Consider the following 21,387-nt stretch of genomic DNA (forward strand, 5'->3'; position numbering starts at 1 on the left):
TCTTAGACCCATTTTAAGGAAAAAACGTCCTATGGACGTATGTCCTAAACGCCTTAACTTTTGAGATACAGGGTGGCAAAGTTTTCAAAAATAATCAGTTTTTTAATATTAACTGAGATAATTTTGTAGACATCTCTGGCATATTTGGTACATATGTTCCATGTCTCAAGGCGCATTTTCTGATGTACAATTTTCTTAATTTTCTCTGCCAGTGGCGTACGTACGAGTTTTGAAATGTATATTTTTGGCGAAAAAAATACTACGCCACTGCTTTATCTCGAATTAAAAATTATTTTTAAAATCTACATACATTTTTGAGCACATTTGATTTGCTGGGTTTTCTTTGTCCGACGCATGGTTTTCGCTCAAAAAATTAAAAATCGCTTTACTTAAGGATAAATTCCTTAAAAATCTGATGCGGTATCGTGCATCGACTGAAAGCAAACTAAGAGATCAGATTTGTTGCAAAATAATTGAGGATCTAAAAGGTATTTGTTTGTTGTCAGATGCACTGTTCTCAATTAAAATTACGTCATAACGCAGCACCGCTTAATAATTTTTGAAAACATAAATTTAGGTATCCTGGAATAAATGACGTGTAGCAGAATTCATTTACTGCACCTCTTCGAAATATGGAGTTTGTCGATATGTGATTCCTTCTGAATATCAGTAAATATGGTAAATTATACGAATGCGGAAATGGCGCAAATGCATTACGTATATGGCCTTGCCGATGGTAATGCAACAGAAGCCAGGCGCATTTATCAGGAAAGATATCCTAATCGTGCCTTACCAGATAGCCGAACCTTTTCAAATATTCATCGTCGACTTGGGGAAACTGGTAGTTTCAAGAAAGGGACTCCGGAAGGTAGACCTCGTGTAGTAAGAACTCCTGAAATTGAGGAAGTGGTGCTGCAAGAAATTGAGGAACATCCTGAGACGAGTACGAGGAAGATGTCATCAAATTGTTTGGCGTATTTTGGTTGATTTTTTGTTATACCCATACCATATTTCAAGAGTGCAGGCATTACTCCCCAGAGATTTTAAACAGCGTGTGAACTTCAGTCAGTGATATCTACAAAGTATTGCACTAAATCCGCAGTTTGAGACACAAATTTTGTTCACAGACGAAGCAAATTTTTCTCTGAATGCCATTCAAAATTTCCATAACAATCATGTGTGGGCTGAAGAAAATCCCCATGCAATAACCCAAACCCATTTCCAACACCAATTTTCGGTTAATGTATGGACAGGAATTATAGGTGATCATCTAATAGGCCCATTTTTTCTATCAGGACGCCTTGATGGTCGTTCTTATTTACATTTTCTCGAAGAAGACTTACCTGGATTATTGGAAGATGTGCCACTTGCGTTAAGGAATCGAATATGGTACATGCACGATGGTGCCCCTGCTCATTTCAGTGTAATTGTCCGAAACCATTTAAATACAGTTTATCCTAATCGTTGGATAGGTCGCGGAGGACCTCAGCAATGGCCAGCAAGATCCCCCGATCTCAACAGTTTAGATTTTTTTTTATGGGGTCACCTTAAAACTCTTGTGTATAAAACTCCCGTTAATACTTTAGAAGATTTAAGAGAGCGAATAGTTGCCTCGTGTGAAACTATACGAAATACGCCGGGAATATTTGAACGGGTGCGTAATTCCATGCGTAGAAGGGCGGAAGCATGCATACTAAGTGCAGGTGGCCACTTTCAACAATTTTTATAATCGGTTTTGGTATTATTACTAATTAACAAATTTGTGCTATTCGTTTAGACTTACTGTCACAAAATAAAATAAAACTCGTTTTTGTGAAAAATTTATTTTTTTGCAGATTATGTTTTCAAATATTATTAGGGAATTGGTAATGCGTTATGAAGCAATTTTCAGATTCTCATTCATTTTAGAATTGATCTAATTTCTTAATTTGCTTTCTGTCGATTTTTATTTTTTTGAGTGAAAATCATGCGTCGGACAAAGAAATACCAGGAGATCAAATTTTCTCAAAAATAAATGAGGATTTCAAAAATGATTTTATTTTGAAACGAAAGCATTGGCGTAGTACTTTTTCCCCAAAAATATTTAATGCGAAACCCGTAGGAATGCCACTGTTTGAAAAAATACAAATTTGTATACATCAGAAAATGCGCCTTGAGGCATGGAATATATGTACCAAATATGCCAAAGATGTCTACAAAATTGTCTCAGTTATTATTAAAAACTGATTATTTTTGAAAACTTTGCCACCCTGTATCTCAAAAGTTAAGGCGTTTAGGACATACGTCCATAGGAAGTTTTTTTTTTTAAATGGGTCTAAGAATTACCTCCTTATATATTAGCATGTGTTTAAGGAACACCCTGTATATGGCATAAAACTACCACGAATAATACATTTGTTCTTTTTCCGACTGAAGAAGATGAAATAAACAAAACCATTTTTGAATTGAAGAATAGAAAGTCCACTGGTATTGATAATATCAACTCTGAAATTCTGAAGTGCATCTCACCGTTTGTTTCAGGACAACTAGCACACATATTTAATTCATGTATTCAAACAGGAACTTGGCCATCATTTTCCAAACGGTCAATTGTAGCCCCAATCCTCAAAAAAAGTGATGATACTTCAATAACAAATTATAGACCAATATCACTCATCACCCATCAGTCCAAAATATTCGAAAAGATACTCAAGAAAAGACTTACGACTTACGTTTCTGAATATAAATTGATATCTGAAAATCTGTGTGGATCTAAGGAAAACGTATCCACCCAAGACGCGAAATTGGCTCTGACGTCTAAAGTATCCTCAGCACTGAATGAGAATAAACCATGCATGTGTGTTTTCATCGACCTGTTGAAAGCTTTCGAAACAGTCGATCATAAACTGCTTCTAGAACCACTTGAGAATATGGGAATACGGGGAAATGCCTATGAGTTATTCAAAAGTTACCTTTCTAATAGAACACAGATAGTAAAAATTGATGATGTTTTAAGCAACCCACAAAACATTAGGATATGTGTTCCACAAGGTACAGTATTGGGACCAATTCTGTTCAATATCTATGTCAATGGAATTTTTTCGCTGGACAGTAAAGGTGAAATTTTAGGCTTTGCAGATGACACAGCCATTTTTTATGAAGCCAATAACTGGTCAGAACTGAAGAATAAGGCATAGAAACATATTCAATCAATAAAAAACTGGTTACAATACAGGCGATTGACAATTAACCTGGAAAAAACCCATTATTCGCCATTTACTTGCAACAGTTCAATAAGACCATTATTCTCGTAATTGTATGTGGGCCAACATACAATCAAACCTGAAACTTAAATAAAATACTTAGGTGTCGTTATAGACTCACACCTCAGATGGAATTCTCATTTAGATTATTTATGCAATAAGCTGCGCTTCATCCTTTATAAATTCAAATTTCTCAAAAATATTTTATAAACAACTCAACTCAAAACTATCATGTCCTGGTTGAAAGTCACTTACGCTATGGAATTGTTGTTGGGGAGGAGCCTTTCACACCCATATTCGTCCGCTGGAAGTGCAAAATAGATTCTTTGAAATTGGTTTTATTTAAACCTACGCGCTTCTCTACCCAAGCTTTATTCACTGAGGCTCATATTTTCGATATTCGACAGCTCTTCTATTACAGCACTATAACTACATATTATAAAAACAGATGCTTCCGACTATCAACTCATTCCTACGATACCCGTAAAAAAACAACCATATTGTTACCGAAAATCGCTCAATGACATCATGTAGTAATGAGCTGGAAAGGGTCAAAAAACTAAACTGAAAAAAATATGAACTGCATCAATGTGTAGATCAATGTATTAGTCGTTTCATGAATAATTAGAGTAATAGGTCTCCAGTATATTCTTGAAATGATGTTGTTTCGGAACACTAATGATTTTCAACTTCATATATTCTAAGTGACAAAGGAAGGTAAACTAAATAATGAGGCCAGTAAAAAGCCAGTAAAATTTCATCCGTAACGGAAGCTATTGTGACCAGTTTTTTAACTGGTCTTTTTTGTGTGAACATTTACCATTATTCTAATTTCAATTTTTATTTGTGATTTAACTGTTGAAGAGTTTGTAGTAAAGTGTTTCGTATTGTTACCACTGTGCCTCGAGTGCGAAGATTTCGTCGTATTCCTCAACTCAGGCATTTTGAGAAAGGACGAATTGTTGGCTTACGCGAGGCAGGTTTTTCAGTTAGAGACATTCCAAGAAGAACCATTCGATCTCTGTTATGAGGCATAGACTCAAGAAGGCCAAGAACACAGAGCTAGGGGCACCAGTCGTCGCAGGGAAACAACAGCTCTTGAGGATCGCGGATTAAGACTTTTGGCATCGGTACATTTCTACTAGGGCAATTGCGAATGAATGGTTTGAAGGACGCGAAAAGGCCTTTGTCATGCACACAGTATATCGACGAATAAGAAGTTTCGGACTTGCACTGGTGCAGAGACAGAATAAATTGGGATAAACAGTGGAACCGCGTAGTCTTCAGCGATAAATCTCGCTTTTGTTTAGGTATGCCTCATGGACGAGCAAGAAGGCGTTGTGATGAAAGACGAGATCCCCAGTTTGATGTGGAGAGGCATGGTCACCATACAGTTGGTTTATTGGTATGGGGTGCCATTGCATTTGGTTGCAGGACACATTCAGTCTCCATTAGATGCAACATGACAGCTCTTCGTTACATTCACGAAGTAGTGGAGCCTTCCATATCTTGAGACCATCGAGAACCCAATATTCCAACAAGACAACGCCGAACCGCATGTAGCTAGAGTAGCTCTAGACTTCATGGATCAGCATGGCAATAACCGCTTACCATGGCCACACAGATCGCCCGACCTTTCATCGATGGAACATGTGTGGGATATTTTTGGTCGCAGAATTTACATCAGCCCCAATAGACTTTGGCAGCACTTAGACATGAGTTAGAAGTATGGTGGAATGAGATACCCCAACAGGATATAGACCATCTTATCAGGACAATACCCAGACGTATCCACGAGTGTATGAAACATCGAGGATCTACAAGACACTACTGAACTTCGCTGGTTTCATGATCATCCAATTCCTCTGAAAACTTACTCGTTTGTTTGCTATCATCTGTCAAGTATATATGTAAGAAATTATTGAAATATTTTCAATATAAATGGGTGTTTACCTTTCTTTGTCACTTAGTATATTTGTTTAGTTTCTGATTGTAATAAAACGGAAACAAATCGTTCCCATTTCAGCGTTTCCAATCATTTATCAGAAATACAGATTCTTAATCATTAAAAATACGTATTTTCATCAGCTCAAAGGTAATTATCTTATATAAAACATATATTATATGATATTAAATGTTATACCAAATTTCACAATCATGGAAAAATGAACGTATATAGGTACATTTTTACGGTACATTGTGACAACCCTAAATGTTCTCCAATTTTATTTTGAAAAACTTCTCCTTCGAGGTGATTTTTATGATTGATCATCAGCGTCATTTTGTCAATCATCAGCTCCATGAACACGTTCATGAAATTAGTTTCAGTTGCGATTTGGTAATCGGCGCTATGGCTAAAGTTCTGAATATCTTTGTATGATTTGGTTAGCATTCGGTATGAAGAAATGTTAAGTCCACTATTTTGTGCTAGATTGGGTCATATTTCTTCTATCCATTGTTTTTGAAACATTGAAAAACATCTCATTCGAGGTGATTTTTATAATTGATCATCAGCGTCATTTTGTCAATTATAAGCTCCATGAACACGTTCATGAAATTAGTTTCAGTTGCGATTTGGTAATCTGCGCTATGACTAAAGTTCCGAATATCTTTGTATGATTTGGTTAGCATTCGGTATAAGGAAATGTCAAGTCAACTATTTTGTGCTAGATTGGAGCATATTTCTATCCCTTGTTTTTAAAACATTGTATGATTTCATTTTCCACAATGTTAATACAATTTATAGTTCAAGTTGAAAGAAAGTACATTGAGCTTGTCTCGCTTGATGTCGACAGGCAAAAGAAACATTTTTTCAGACATGATTATTCGAAAATTATCTATCAAATTGACTCTACGTAACTCTTTGATAAAAAGTTACATGTCAATTATGTTCTCTTGATTTTGATCCCGTTGACAGACGTCGCATCGCCGATTTTTTGTAACTTTTTGATTCGATTGCGTCTACTTACTCTATCAATATAGCAGAAAATTAAAACAATAGTTTCGTCATTCCTCAACACATAAATACGTGTCTGTTGATCATAGATCATCCCATTATGAACGTAATTATTCAGAACTGTATTGACCTATCTACAGACGTTTCACAAAAAAAAACCATATTACCTACCATCGTATACTGGAAGTAAACTTCTATACGGTGATATTACCAATATTTTATTGAACCACTGTTGTTATTTCTCTAGTGAGAATATTGAATAAAACATTCACCTCACAAAGAGGTCATTGTCAAGAAGATCATTTGCGTTTTGATGAATATTCCACAGGTGTGGGTTACCCAGTTTAGACTATGACCTTTATACTGATCTGATAGTACCAAGAGTAATATATAAACTTGCCATTATACATCGACATAATATGGAAAAATCGCATTTCATACATTTATATTCAGCACAATTCTCGGCATTGATTGAAAAGTACTACTATGCTATGAATAATAATCACATTTCGCCAGGCCGTCAACCATAAATTATTCTCAAGAACCATTGAAAACAATTATTCGAGTCACTGACCGACTTTCTAATATCATAAGCGGTATGATTTCGATTCGATATCTTGTTTTGCGAATGACTCGCCTCGAGGTCCTCTGAAGCCTACAGAGTGTTGCAGCGATTGAACAGTATAAGGGTTTCTCCGAAGCAAATTTGCCAGTCAGGCCCTTGAGCCAAAGCTTTTGCATCATATCAACGAGGATAACTTTCCTCACATTACTGTGAGTAATCATTGAGTCCTAACACCGTATACCTTGGGTAGAAAAAAATGATATTGAGTATGAATAATATACAAGAATTGTCAGCTTTCGTTATTTGTTTCGAGGTTCCATGGTGAAGGAGCTATTATCTTACCACCCTCTGTATTTGTAGAATAGGGAGGGTGAGTGTAGACCATATGTGACCCATTGTACATTCTCTCGAGGAGTTGTCCTCCTAAGTCACCGTTCAACTTGCCCTCTCCAGGAAGGTGGACAGGTCACTGGGAGACATCCCCTTAATATCGGCAGATGTAGGCCAAGACTCGCCGAACACACACTCTCTCATTGACGTAACTCTGGACACTCGCACAGAACATGCTTGACAGTTTCATCTACCTATTCACACACCCTGGCCAGTCAGAAATCCTACTGTAGAGCGTAGATTTTTCCTGGTCATCGCCAGATATTTCTTCGGCGCCATGTTCCCAGAGTCGCCCAGGGTGATCCTGGCAAGATTGCTTCCTTTGATTCCATCCCATCTATTAAGGGATTGAGCATGGTTGTGATGTTTGGCTAGTTTCACAATTGCCGAAGGCATCAGGCCGTAGGTGCCACTGGGTCCTAAAATTCTTAGTCCAGCTGCTTCTTTGGCTAAAGAGTCGGCAATGCAATTACCTTCACTCCTGTCGTTCCCGTTGACTCACCTCAGTATATTATTATCTACCGAGGCTTTGGCTGAATCTTGGTGGTACTCTAGTACTAACCCTGAACACGTTGTCTGTTCAAGGGTATTAGGGCTTGTCTGCTATCAGTTCAGATTGTTATGTTTTTGCCAGAAATTCCTTTTCTAGTAATTTCTGTTGTGGCGATTGAGATACCAGCTAGTTCTGTTTGAACCACGCTGGTATTTTTCCCATTTTCCACTTGATACTTAGGCTCAGTGATCTGGAGTACGTACACTCCATGATCTAGTAATTAAAATAACAATCCAACTATATAGGTTTGATGAGTTCTGACGAAATGGCTTAGGGTACTGTTGAATAAGATATTTTATGCATTGACAAATGGCACTGAAGCAGCTGATAATATATCAGCTTTTGAGAAACTGCGTGAAGAGAAAATTGAAGGGAAAACCATTCTCTTATTTTCTTCAGTTGTCGTTTTGTGGAACTTCTGATATAGATTTTACTCCAAATCATTGAACAGTCGTTGGAATTTCCATGATGTTATTTGCAGTAACTTTATTGTTACTCTATAGTTCCGAAGATTGGATCTGTTTTAGTTTAGGTTCATGGCATGTGTCTCCTGTGAGCTGCTTTGTACTACTTCAAGCAATTCGTACAGTCAACCAACTGCACATTACCCCCACATTTACCACGCTGCAGCTGCTATTGAAGTTAGAATTTTTATTAGTTTCGTTACGAATTTGTAATGGTATCCCTTCAGATCTACCACCTTTGGGTATTTGAATCATTTTCACTTGATATGATTGTTTATATAAATAGATTATTCAATTATATTTTCATGACATCAATCAAGGAAAGCATTTCAAAGAAATCACAAACAAATATAGCTGAAACTCCTAAGCCTGAATTGAAAAATGTTTCGAACCTATGAGCGTTTCTCGAACACCTGTCGAATAATTCATTGTGCTTCAATCCAGGTTGGAGAGCTAGGGCGCTACAATATTAATCAAGCTAGGTTTATGGCAAAATTCGGTTCTTTTTCCAATTTTCTCTCTTGCCTTCTCAGTATATCTTTCATTTTATCAAACATTGAATAGGAAACAATATGTCCAATTCAATAAGGAACCACTTTGGTGACCTGGGTATTCAGATTATTTCCAAGTATGATGAAATGCGAATTTTCTATCGATTTAGTGAACGCACAGTTTACCTTTCTCAGTAATACTACTCCGTTATATGGCTGGGGTTGAATCTACTAGCATTAGTATCATAGATGGAATACAATTTTGATTTTTGTCGTGGATCTAGATTCTTCAGAGGAATTCTCCAGCTGAGTTGTTTATTAAGCCTTTCATCAGTGTCTTCTTCATCTTTCTTCTATCTATCCTAGTTAGTTGTTGGTTCAGGTACGATATATATCCCATTTCTTCTCTCTTGATTCTCGTGGTGAATTTCTTGATGGGGGTGTTGATTTTGAATACCCATAATTTGATTCAACATCGTTTGGCCAAATTCAATAATTATTTTGGCCAAGAAAACGTAGCAGCATCATCACGAAAGGTTCCGTGAAAGTATGAGTATTCTTCCTGCGAAAATCCCGTTGTTTTCACATGTCATTACAGTTCCTATCATAGAAACTATCCCTGAGCATACCATTCAATTATCTGCAGCAGTCCCTATTACAATTTATTTTGAAACAATTTCATTCACTGCACCTTCAGAGTCCAAGGAAGCAGCTCAAAGTACTTTTTTGTATGATCGTATTCTGCTCTTTTCAGTCACCCAACCAACGTCACTTCATTCGCATATTTGTCTCGCTGTCTGCTATTCAGTGATATATTTCTATTATGTCAGTCCATCAGAATATATAGGTTTTTTTTGGCTGATTGTCCAATTCCAATCCCGTTATTCTAATGGATGGTGGGGAATTAACCAAAGACCTTGGTTTCTTGACATATATCCCTGCTTTTTTTATACTCTTACAAACTATCATAGTTTTCTTTCTTTGTCAAACATATTCGTGAATTCGAATTCGAATCTTGTATTTCTTTGGTAAGGAATTGGGTAGGAGTACTAACGATCAACAGATCAACCTGTTTCTCTATCAGTTGTACACTCCATTGTTGATACTTGTCAGAAAACTCGCAAACATTTCCATCCATCGTATTATATTCTTCCAGATAATCACATAAGTGCAGAAGCTCTTCAAGGCAAAACCTTCTACGTGAACTCCATCAACAGCAAGGAGCGGGAGAAAATATGCCTTTCCCCAGGTTGCATCCACACAGCTTCCCGCGTCCTAGAGTACATGGACCCCTCAGTTGACCCCTGCGATGACTTCTACGAGTTCACCTGTGGCAACTTCCTCAAGAAAACCAACATCCCCGACGACAAGTCATCGGTGACGTCATTCAGCATCATCAGCGACGTGCTACAGGAGCAGCTGAAGACTTTGATAGAAGAGCCCATCAACCCTCATGAGCCCAAGCCTTTCCAGCTAACCAAGAAGCTCTACAGGGCGTGCATGAACAAGACACTAATTGAAAAGGATGGTTTGACAACCATTAATGAGATTTTGAAGGAGTTGGGAGGGTGGCCAGTGCTAGAGGGTGATCGGTGGATCGACGGGGATTTCGATTGGAGGAAATCGGTGTACAAGTTCAGGAAAGTGGGGTATAGCGTGGATTACTTCATGGATTTCTCTGTCGGGGTCGACGTGAAGGACTCAACAAGGAGGATCATTGATGTGAGTATTTATTGTGTGAATAATTTTGTAGACACTCAGGTATTGATATTGATATTTCAATTGAACCATCTCACCAGAAAAAAATTTCTATGTTTCTAGAAAGGAGGTCCACTCATGTCATTTGTTGAATCGGCAATCGACTGTGGAATGCACTATTCTTGATTTTTAGCTAATGACAGTTGGAAAGACTTGAGATCAATTGCAATTTACAATCTACAAGTGTTTCATAAAAAGTTGTCCAGTCTGCAACGAAATCAAGTGTTTTCATTCGAAACTCTAGGTAAATTTTGGATAAAAAAATGAATGTGATGTGAACGGTGAAAGTAAAAAAAAAATGTCAGACTCACCTATTTTTGTATCACAACTCATCAGTATCTTTCTTCATCAACGCTTTATTTTCCAGTTGGACCAAGCGTCACTAGGACTTCGAAGGGAATTTCTCACCAAAGGGTTGAGTGATAAAATTGTTCAAGCATACTACGATTACATGGTAGACTTGGCAGTGTTGTTTGGAGGAGATCGAGATAGAGCCATCAAAGAACTCAGGGAATCTCTGGAATTCGAAATAAAACTAGCAAACGTGAGTATGAACTATACAGCGTGACTCACGGTCGATGGTAGGTTAGACGCTTCTGGAAAACGTAAAGCATGATTCTTCTGAAAATCTCACCTCTCACATTTCCTTACCTGTTCTATCGATCTAAAATATTTTCACCATTGCGGTGTTGCCACTTCTATTAAAAAGTCTTAGCAATTATATTTTTTTAAATGGAACACCTCGTATATTAATACATTTTTGGAATCGCTCTATTATTTTAATACTTTTTTGTCAATAATGTCCTATACCTATCTCTATGTGTTTTCGAGGAGCAAACTCACGAGCAAAATAAAATCACTTTCAACAAATGTATCATACAAATTTTTTTGTATAACGTTACTGCTGATAATGAAAAAAATTATAGGGTCCATGGGATATGTTACAACTACATACGCCAACTCACGTTATTTTAAGGAGGATTATTGGTTAGTCATGAAGGACTCTTTACTGTTGGACTGAATACTACTTCGTCATCGTCAGTAACTTCTCAGGGATTTAATATTACCCATAGCACGAACTGCATGTGTGAACTTTTCTAAATGAATTTTTGGTAGGTGTTCTGATTGAAGTGTTTCTATCAAAGAGATTTTCAATAACAGTTGTACAAAAAATAATTTTTAAAAAACTTGATTTCTAGGTAGCCGTGGAAATATCAAGCTTATGACAGTTTGGTGACTTTTATAAGTAATTGATAAATGGTTATCGACGGTGTTTTGAAAAATCGCCAAAAATGAATGCAAATATTGATTATTCAAACGAAGTTCTTATGAAATTATTTATTATACACGGACGGTGTGATCAAATCATTGCCAGAACTTGCAGAAAATTCAACCAAATGTATCCTGAATTGACACCAATGAACGAGGGGAAGTTTGTAAGATTACAAAATAATTTCTTTAACTATGGCTCCATGTTGAGAGCGCCTTCAACTTTACCAAAAACTGTTACTCCAAATGAGGACAATACTGTAGTAACGTTTTGGCATATTTTTATGCGTATCTAGAAGCTTCCATTTGCAGTGCAGAAAAAGATTTAGGTGTATCACATGCTTCATTACAATGAATTTTGAAAAATCACGGAATGCATCCGTATAAATTTACCAAAGTTTAAGCTCTAAAAGTAGAAGACTTCGAACGTAGAATGCATTTTTGTGAATCCCTTTTGATTCATACACAGGAAGATCGGGAATTTTTGTCAAAAATAATTTGGAGCGACGAATCAAAATTTACGAGGGATGGTATTTTCAATAGAAGGAATAAACATTTTTGGGCTGATCATAATCCTCATGTAACGAAAGAAATGTGTTTTCAAGAAAAATTTGACCTGAATATTTTCTGTATTCTGAAGAACAATAAAATTAGCTTTTCTATTTATGAAGACACACTGAATGCAGAGAGATATCTCCAAATATTAAGGACGACTGTAACCGATTTTCTTGAAAATTTGCCTTCAGATGAATATAGGAATTCTTGGTTTCAACTGGACGAAGCGCCAGCTTTTTCCACCCAGGAATAATGTTTCTAGAAGAAGCGACTTTATTGAGAAAACTTGACGATTTAGGTATAGGGACATGATTCATCATCTTGAAGCATTTTTCACCATCTTCCAATTTACCGAGTAATATACAGGGGGTTTCATTTGAAAAAATAAACTTTTGATTACTTTCATGCACAATGGAAATAATAGTAATTTTAGCACGCCCTGTATGATATGGAGTCGATTTCTTGGTGTTATTTGGATATTTCGAGTTTGTCAAAACTATCTTCAAAATATCAACTTTTCATGAATTGAGAGTACTGATGTACTTAATTTCAATTAAGGCTATGTTTTGGACCATATTTAGCACAATTTATTTTTTATCTCGAAAACAGATAGAGATAGGTATAGGACATTATCAACAAAAAAGTATCAAAATACCAGAGCGATTCCAAAAATGTATTAATATACGAGGTGTTACATTTGAAAAAATAAAGTTGCTAGGACTTTTTGATGGAAGTGGCAATGCCGCAATGCTGAAAATATTTTAGATCGATAGAACAGGTAAGGAAATGTGAGAGGTGAAATTTTCAGAAAAATCATGCTTTGCGTTTTCCAGAAACGTCTAACCTACCATCGACCGTGAGTCACGCTGTATATTTGGTATGAGTGGTGCGTATGAAATCCAGAAAAAATTTCTAAGCAAAATTGAAGTTATAGAAATGCCCATACTGGTTGAGGAAACTGAAAAATCAGTGAAAGAAAGTGTAGAGAAAAGATGTTTGTACCAAATCATGTTATATTATTTTCATTTAAAAAATAATTGGATTTTATTCATATAACATTTGCTGAACAGCAGAGAAAACAAAAAATAATGTTTATGTAATTGAATACTTCCAGAAGGTGGTTATTTTGAATTGGTTTATTTTTATCAGTGAGTCAATTATCGTCATTTCCACTGAAGGATGTACGTAGAACCTTCAATAGTTTTCTTCAGAGCTTAGACCTTGTATCTCCTACATACTCGAATCGAGTAAATTTCTTAGCTAATCCCCTGCAATAGTATTCATCAAAATAATTTTCCGCTTCAGTATTTTTATATTTCCATTTTTCCTCTTATTATTATTATTTCCCGCAAAATACAACTCTGCAGATAACAGTACGCTGTATGAAGCAGATAACCAGCATTTCAAAGCATACATCTTTTTGCATTTCTGTTGAAGAGAGTATACTGCGTTTCAATGATGTTGAACACAATAAAATCATCATTTCACAATATTTCTTTATAACACGCTTAAGCTTCACCTGTAAGTATGTATGTTTGTTTGTAACTCTCCTTTTCATTTCATATCGGGATCTGTATATGACGAAATTATCTACTTTATTGCTTGATCTACTCGAGGGCAGATAGCGCTGTACGTAATCTCCTTGACATATCGACATTATTGCTTGATTTATTCGCAGGCAGATGACGCTGTACGCAACATCCTTGATAAAATTCGAACTCACTTCACATGAATTTATTCATTTGAAAAAAGTAATTTTTTTATCAACACGCGCGCCTGCTGCCTTATTTGTAACCTTCCTTTGCGCGCCTGCTGCCTTGGGCTTGATAGCTGATTTTCAGGCTCCGTTTCCGAAATCGGAATACATCAATAGTCATTTTTCTGAACAGTATACTCAACTCAACTCCTTACAGATTCCATAAATTCGTTCGATCTTTATTAGCTTATAGAGAAGCCTACTCACTCTCAATCCCTCATTGACATCGTCCTTGTCTATATAAGAGGAAAGAATAATAGATGTGGATGTGTATGATATTCAGGGAATTTCAGACCATCTGTCAGTGATGTGCAAAATTAATATTTCTGTTTCTTCTAGAAGAGTTAAACTGGTTTCTTTTCGCAATTATCGTAACTTCGACTTCAATCTATTCCGTTTAGACGTCCTGAATATTCAGTGGGATCTCATCTATCAATCTGATAAAGGGGATTGTATGGTCTCCTTCCTCAACGACAAAATTCTTAATCTTTTCAAAAAATACGCCCCTTCTCAAATGAAGAGAGTTACTGAACCTCCAGCACCTTGGTCAACTTACAATATAAAAATTATGATTGCACTCAAAAACCGAGCTCTGAGTGAATACAAGAAATCTTCATCTATCGCCGATTGAAATAGCTATAAGGACCTCAGAAATTATACATGTAGTGCGATACGACGTGAGAAAAAAGCATATCTGGACTTTGTTTTGAGAAATGAAAATTGGAATACCTTAAGAACGAATACCTTGAGAACAACAAAAAATCAGATATATCTGATGAATTGAAAGACGTCAATCAGATCTGCTCACCAATTGTTCTCATTAGATCGATATGTTAACTCGGAAGAAACTGAAAACTCCTTTCACTTCAACTCAGTCACCTGTGAGATTGTGCGAAGTTCCCTAAGACGCATCAAGAGCAACGCTTTGGGTTCTGACGGGATATTCCTCAAAATGATCAATCTTATTGACTCTTTTTTGACAAATCACTTCACTTTTCTCATGAACTTTATCATTACCAGTTGCCAATTTCCAAAATGTTGGAAGGATGGATTGGTTATCCCTCTGGCTGAGTGTAACTCACCTACTGTCCTTTCTGACCTAAGACTAATTTTAATTCTACCGTATCTCTCTAAAGTAGTGGAATCGATTCTGAAAAATCAGATTAATGAGTACGTCAATGAAAATCATATCATAACATCTGTACAATCAGGATTTAGACCTCAGCATAGTACCACCACGGCTCCTCTGTCAATTACTGACGATATTTTCCAAGCTGAACAAAATTTTATCTGTTTAATACTTCTAGATTACAGTTAGGCATATGACACTTCAGATCATGAGATATTCTGTGACAAACTCGGAAAGCAGTGTCTCTTTTAAAAATCTATCTGGAGAATCGTACCCAAAGAGTTGTTGTTTCAGATGCTCTGTCGGTATTAAAAGGAGTGCCATAAGGATCTATCCTTGGGCCCTTGCTTTTTAGCTTGTATATTTGTGACTTTAATCTGTCAGTGAAAGAATGTAATATACATCACAAGACTCAATTATATTCCTCTTTTTCGCCTGGCGAGTCCACATCTGCTCTGTCGCATATTAATAACGATCTCCAAGCCATCTTTGACATTTCTACTGCCCATAAGCTCAAACTCAATTCAGACAATTCCACAATAATGATGTTCGGAGCTAAGAAGGACAGAGAGCTCACCAACTCTACCTTTCAAGTTCGCATCGAAAACGATATACTTTTCCCTCCGTGGACGAGATAAAAAATTTAGGATTATGATTTGATCTGGATCTCAGCTTTACTAAACATGTCAGCAATCTGAACCAATCTTCTTATAACGTTCTCAGACAGCTTTTTCCTAATCGTGATTTGCTCAACACAAACTTCAAATTTAGACTATGCGAGTCTCTGATAATGTCAAAAATTTCCTATTGCGACAGTATTTATGGACCTGCTTCAAAACAATCGGATGCTCTCCGACTACAGCGTATTCAGAATAGCTGTCTATGTTTCTCGTTTGGTATTCGGAAATAGGACCATATATCCCCAGCAATGCAAGAATCAGGATGGTTAAATGTTGAGAAACTTAGAACTCTACACCTTCTTACCAACACACATGAAGTTTTGATAACTCGACAACCTGATTACTTACTGAAGAAGCTTAAAACATTCTCTACGATTAACAGCTTTACTACAAGGAACAGTTCAGTTCTAGTCATCCCCAAACACAAATCTTCCATCTTCACCCGCTGCTTCTCGTGTAATGCACCCAAATATTCAAAAAAAGACTGAAGACTTATTTATCTCATTAGCCTCTTGTCCGTTTCCGACCTTGGCATTTCTAAAATGAATTTTCTAAAGTAAAGCAATAACTAGAATTTTTGATATTGTTAACTCGACTTGTGTTCATATTATTCATTTATAGTTTCTCCCAGGTTGAGTTGGAAAACAGCCTTGGCTGATACTCCGCCTATTCACCATATACTGGAAGTTTTTTTCATTGTTTTTGTTATTGTTCCTGTATACTGTTTCATTTTATTTTTGTCTATTCCATTTGTATTTTCATGGTGAATAAAGACGTATTATTATTATTATAATATACGGCTGATTGATCCCAATACGCTTTTGTAGCATACGGAATGAAAGATAAATATAGTTGAAAAAACACGCTTTTGAAGAACATCGAACTGAAAAGTTAAAAATACTTTTTTTAATGAACTTAAAACAATAACGAACGAAAAATAATAGTATTATTGTGAAAAAAGCGTGGGCGCTTTGTGCCATATTTTTTGTATATCAAGCGCCCATCGCTTTTTTCACAATAATACTGGTATTTTTCGTTCGTTATTGATTTGAGGTTATTTAAAAATATTTTTAACTTTTTAGTTCGATGTTCTTTGAAAGCGTGTTTATTAAACTATATTCATTTTTCATTGATGAGGCAAACATCTGGTCAACTTTTTGATCCCCAATCTCGGCTACTATTGAAGTTGGCTTTAATTTTTCTGTGAATCTTTCTGGCAATTCTTGTCCTCCACTCTCTGAAAAAGTGGAAATTATAATGGAGAACTCTACTCAGGTGTCTAAATATTCTACAAAGAACATACATTGGACAAAAATTGTGAATTTACACCTACACCTAAACATTGTTTTTGTCAGTATTGCGAGTGTTTTTTTTTAATTCAACAACCACTTTTCTCAAATAGAATTACATCGAGGTGATCTTCATTTTCTTGGCAAATGAATTTTCTAAAGTTGATGATTGTGTTGGTATTAAGATAATGGTAATATTGAGTGTGACTACTTATTTTTTACTTGTGTACCATCTGATATGTTGATTTCTTCCAAGTCTCATAACAAATATCCTGAATTGTGGATCACTTAGGGTCACAAATTCAATTCCCGTGGAATGTGACTTGATTTTTGTGCGACGCCAAGAACCCAATACATTTACAAAGTTTCTGAATTTGTTGTCTAGTCTGAGAGTTGCGTATAAATCTAACAAAAGTGTTTGTGGTACCTTCTTTCAGACTCCCGCTATTTTCAAATATCTGGTTGACAATATAAAAACAAAAATATTTCATTCATCTTGACTTCCATTCTCTATTGAATTACTATTGCAGCATATTTTTGTGAACAGTGTTTCAGAAGCCTCTGGATAAGCATCTTGATTAGGAACTCCATTGCTCTGGAATCATCTTTGAGTTGAACTTTGTAACATATCTGTTTCATAATCAGAAATTCATTTCGAATGTCATTCAGTCCCCTGGCCGTACCCCTATTCGTCACCTGGGGACGTGTCCGATAGGTAGCCTAACCCATGGGTAATAGTGATCATACTCAGTCTTTCAGAAAAATAGATGTATTTTTTAATCATGTTGGGGGTGCACTTCATGAAGAAGATTTGACCCTTATGCACGGAATTTCTTCAAAAGAAACTACTCTCAGTACTTTCCTGAATAACGAGAGTTTCCAGAACCTCCAGCTTCACAGCATGCTCTACAGTTTGTACCCATATACTCGTGTTTGGAAAATTGGAGTTGATGAAAATTTTCAATAGCACGCTAGTTAATTTCCTATACACTACAAAGATAACCTTTCATGAATAATCACCATTGATATACAACATATAGGATCTTTCCTTGAGGGCTTTGTTTGTTCACGTACACATTCATCCAGAAATGGGCCTCATCGCTGAAGATGATTTTTTGCTGAGGATTTAGTTCAATTGGCAACTACACCAGAGCCCAGTCAGCGAACACATGTCGTTGTCTATGGTCGTATACCTTCAGTTCCTGGGTCAGTTGAATTTTGAATGGGTGCAGACTCAAATCACGACGCAAAATTTGTCAAGATGTGATCTACAAAAGGCTAAGTTTTCATGAGCGACGCGCAATCGACTGCCTCGGATTCTACTGCACACTCTCTCAGACAGCGGCGCTGTTTTCAGCTGATCTTGTGTTTTGTCGACGAACGGGTGCTGGTCGATCGTTCACTGAACCACATTGCGGATAGTTCTCTCAGTAGGATGACTATGACGACCGTAAAATGGGCGAAGGGCGTGGTTTGTTGCCCGAACAGAACATCTATGTTATTTTCAGGTGTTGTTGAATGCTTTATTCGCCCATAATGATTGGCCAAAAACAAAATGAATAAATGACAATTGATTTGACACTTGTAGCTTTTACAAGATGGCCTTTATCAATTGTCGAAAGTCCCTGTTGGAAGACCCTAAAGTATTGAAGTAAATAACTTTCTATAATTTTGTACTACTTGTATTAGCAATTAACGTACAGCAGTTTCGTCCTATAACTATATTTTATTGTATTCGTTTGAAAATGTTCTTGTAGGACGAAATTGCAGTAACGTTAGTTACAAATGCAAGTAGGTAGTATCAAAACATAGAAAGTTTCATTTTTCAATTTTCATGATGATCTCCTACAGCGTAGTTGTATATTCACTCACTTCATTTTCATCTGTTCCCCTTTCAATAACTCTCACTCGACTCTTTCAGATTTCCTTACCCAGTGAAAAGCGCAGGAACGCTACCGCCCTCTATAATCCAATGACTATTGACGAACTTCAGAAAACTTTCCCGAGCATTCCTTGGATGGAATACATGAACAATCTTCTGGCTCCTGACACTCAAGTTAAAAGCGACGAAATTGTTGTGGTCAGCGTGCCTAACTACATCAAAGCTTTCGAGGCACTCATCAGCAGGACACCAAAGAGGTGAGGAAGGAATTACAGTGTAATCCAGAATTGGGATTGATACATTTTCTATCAAATCATTTTGTGGATTTGTTCAAGTTTTGACGAGAATAGATGCTTGGCATTTGTTAACAGGTGTGGGAATGTTAACAGGAATTCTCAAGTGTTCAGACTCAATTTTAGAAAAAAGTTTATTTGATGTGTCTGTTCACTACAGATTATCTGACTACGTTATCATATACAGGGCGATCTAACGAAAACTCAACTCCCTGTATCTCAAAAGTAGGTGTGCTATGAACGCTTTCGAAAGAATGTTAATTTTTGTTTCGGAGGAGTCCAGTTTTAATAAGAAATTTCATGAACATGACTTCATTCATATGGAAACATAGTATTTGCTTGACTTCGCGTATTGAAGAAAATTGCAACATTGATGAATTTATATCGTAACTATATTTTGCGTATCATCAAAAGTTTCAAATAATTTCGAAAAAAAAGCAATATCACAAATAAGTTTCTGATATTAAAAAAATGTTCTTTTTCAAACTGAATTTTTTCAAAACCAAGCACTTCAAACCGGTCAGACTCTTAGAGAATATCATAAGTTTATGAATGAAGTAAATAAGAGAGTGACAATAAATATTTCTGATTGACTTGCCAAGTGATTAAGGGGGTGATTTCATAACTTTTCGCCATAACTCGCTCATATTGATACTGAGAACTTCTACAAATATAGGAACAGAGATTTGTCAAGCAGTCCTGAAAAGTTCATCAAAGTTTTTTTCGAAAAAAAGATTGTTTGTTTGACTACTCCACGTTAAAATTCTAAATTTTATCGTTTGACGAATAAAAACCAAATTGCACAAGCTATTACTTCGTTTATTTAGGTTTTACAGACACTATAAAGTCTCCATTCTTTATATTATGAGTTTCATTTCTCCTAACCGTCAGAAAATGTGAGTTCATGAGTCGGAAAGACTGACTATATGATTAGCTTAGGTAATTTTAGGTTAGGTTGGGTCCAAAGTGGGTGGATCTATTCGAACCTCCACCACAACCCGCAAAGGTTTATTGTGACTCATATCAATCCACACTCGACCAAATAAACCCAGCTTCTTAACAAAGCTGATCAGTTTGCATGGTGAGTGGTCTTTCAGGTCAGATGGTGAAAGTACGGTTCTGCCGAAATCTAAAAAACTGATTCGGTCCTCAGTGGAGCAGGCACAAAGTATATCTTTCGACAGTCCAAGTCTCTGCATATGATGATTCAAATGACAGTAACCTGCAAGAAGGCCTGTTAGACATCGTAATTCACCCCTACTGTAGTACAATAACTGTTTGGTATCAAGTTTGGAAGGGTGAATAAACGCCTTGGAGTGAGCCAATCTTGGAAAATTTTGCCAGAATTCCATAAATCTTGTTGCCATCCAGGTGTTCAATCTTTGTTTGGCAAAGCCTAAAGCGATGCCAATGACAGGTTCTGGTTCAATGAAGCTGCTTGCAGCACACTCCTTTGAATGGGAGTCGGCAACCTCATTGCCTTCCAGGACAGTATGGCCAGGAATCCAGACCAGAGGCAATCTCTCAAGTGTTTCTATCGAGGAGAGTCATTTTTGGAAATTTGCTACCGATTTAGATGTTGCTTGGTAGGAGCTAAGAGCTCCCAATGCCACTTGACTGTTCGAGAATATTTTTATTGACATATATATGAGGTTGGATTCTTCCAATATCTCCGCACACAATTCAATAGCGTGTATTTCCGCTCGAAATACAGTCGCCTAGGTTCCTAGGCAGGTTGATATCTCTGTCCTGGGTCTGCGACTGAAAAAACCAGAACCGAAAAGTGTTTTTAATCCATCTGTGAAACAACAACAACAATCTGCTCTTAATATTTCTTTCTCCCGGAGGATCCAGTCCTCTCTATTTGACTATATGACGGAAGTTGCAATCCATCCAATCCCGGACTTATTTTCAATGGTAAGTTCAATGAAAAGTTCGTAGGCTAACATAGAAAAACATATTTTTGATAAAGCTCAGTTTTATTAAAAAGCGGTCTACAATCAAATTGTGGATCACTTGGAAGGTAATAAGGCCCTTACATGTGTTCAGTCAGGGTTTCGTAATAAACACAGTTGTGAAACTGCTCTGCAATGTGTGCTCCACGATTGGAAGAAC

General features: G+C 36.6%; 1 protein-coding gene across 3 annotated transcripts in view; it reads left to right on the forward strand.

Annotated features, from left to right (window-relative positions):
- The window catches only part of Nep2 (M13 family metallopeptidase neprilysin 2), a 90,109-nt gene that overhangs the window by 48,046 nt on the left and 20,676 nt on the right, over positions 1-21,387 (forward strand). For all 3 annotated transcript variants that reach the window (XM_074174985.1, XM_074174984.1, XM_074174983.1), the window contains exons 3-5: positions 9,818-10,383; positions 10,787-10,963; positions 19,019-19,236. In XM_074174985.1, the coding sequence (XP_074031086.1) occupies positions 9,818-10,383; positions 10,787-10,963; positions 19,019-19,236 (961 nt within the window). The remainder of the gene's footprint in view (positions 1-9,817; positions 10,384-10,786; positions 10,964-19,018; positions 19,237-21,387) is intronic.

The sequence above is a fragment of the Leptinotarsa decemlineata genome, unplaced genomic scaffold, assembly GCF_025532065.1.
Source record: "Leptinotarsa decemlineata unplaced genomic scaffold, Ldec_3_MD MMD2_tig00000882_RagTag_RagTag, whole genome shotgun sequence".
NCBI lineage: Eukaryota > Metazoa > Arthropoda > Insecta > Coleoptera > Chrysomelidae > Leptinotarsa > Leptinotarsa decemlineata.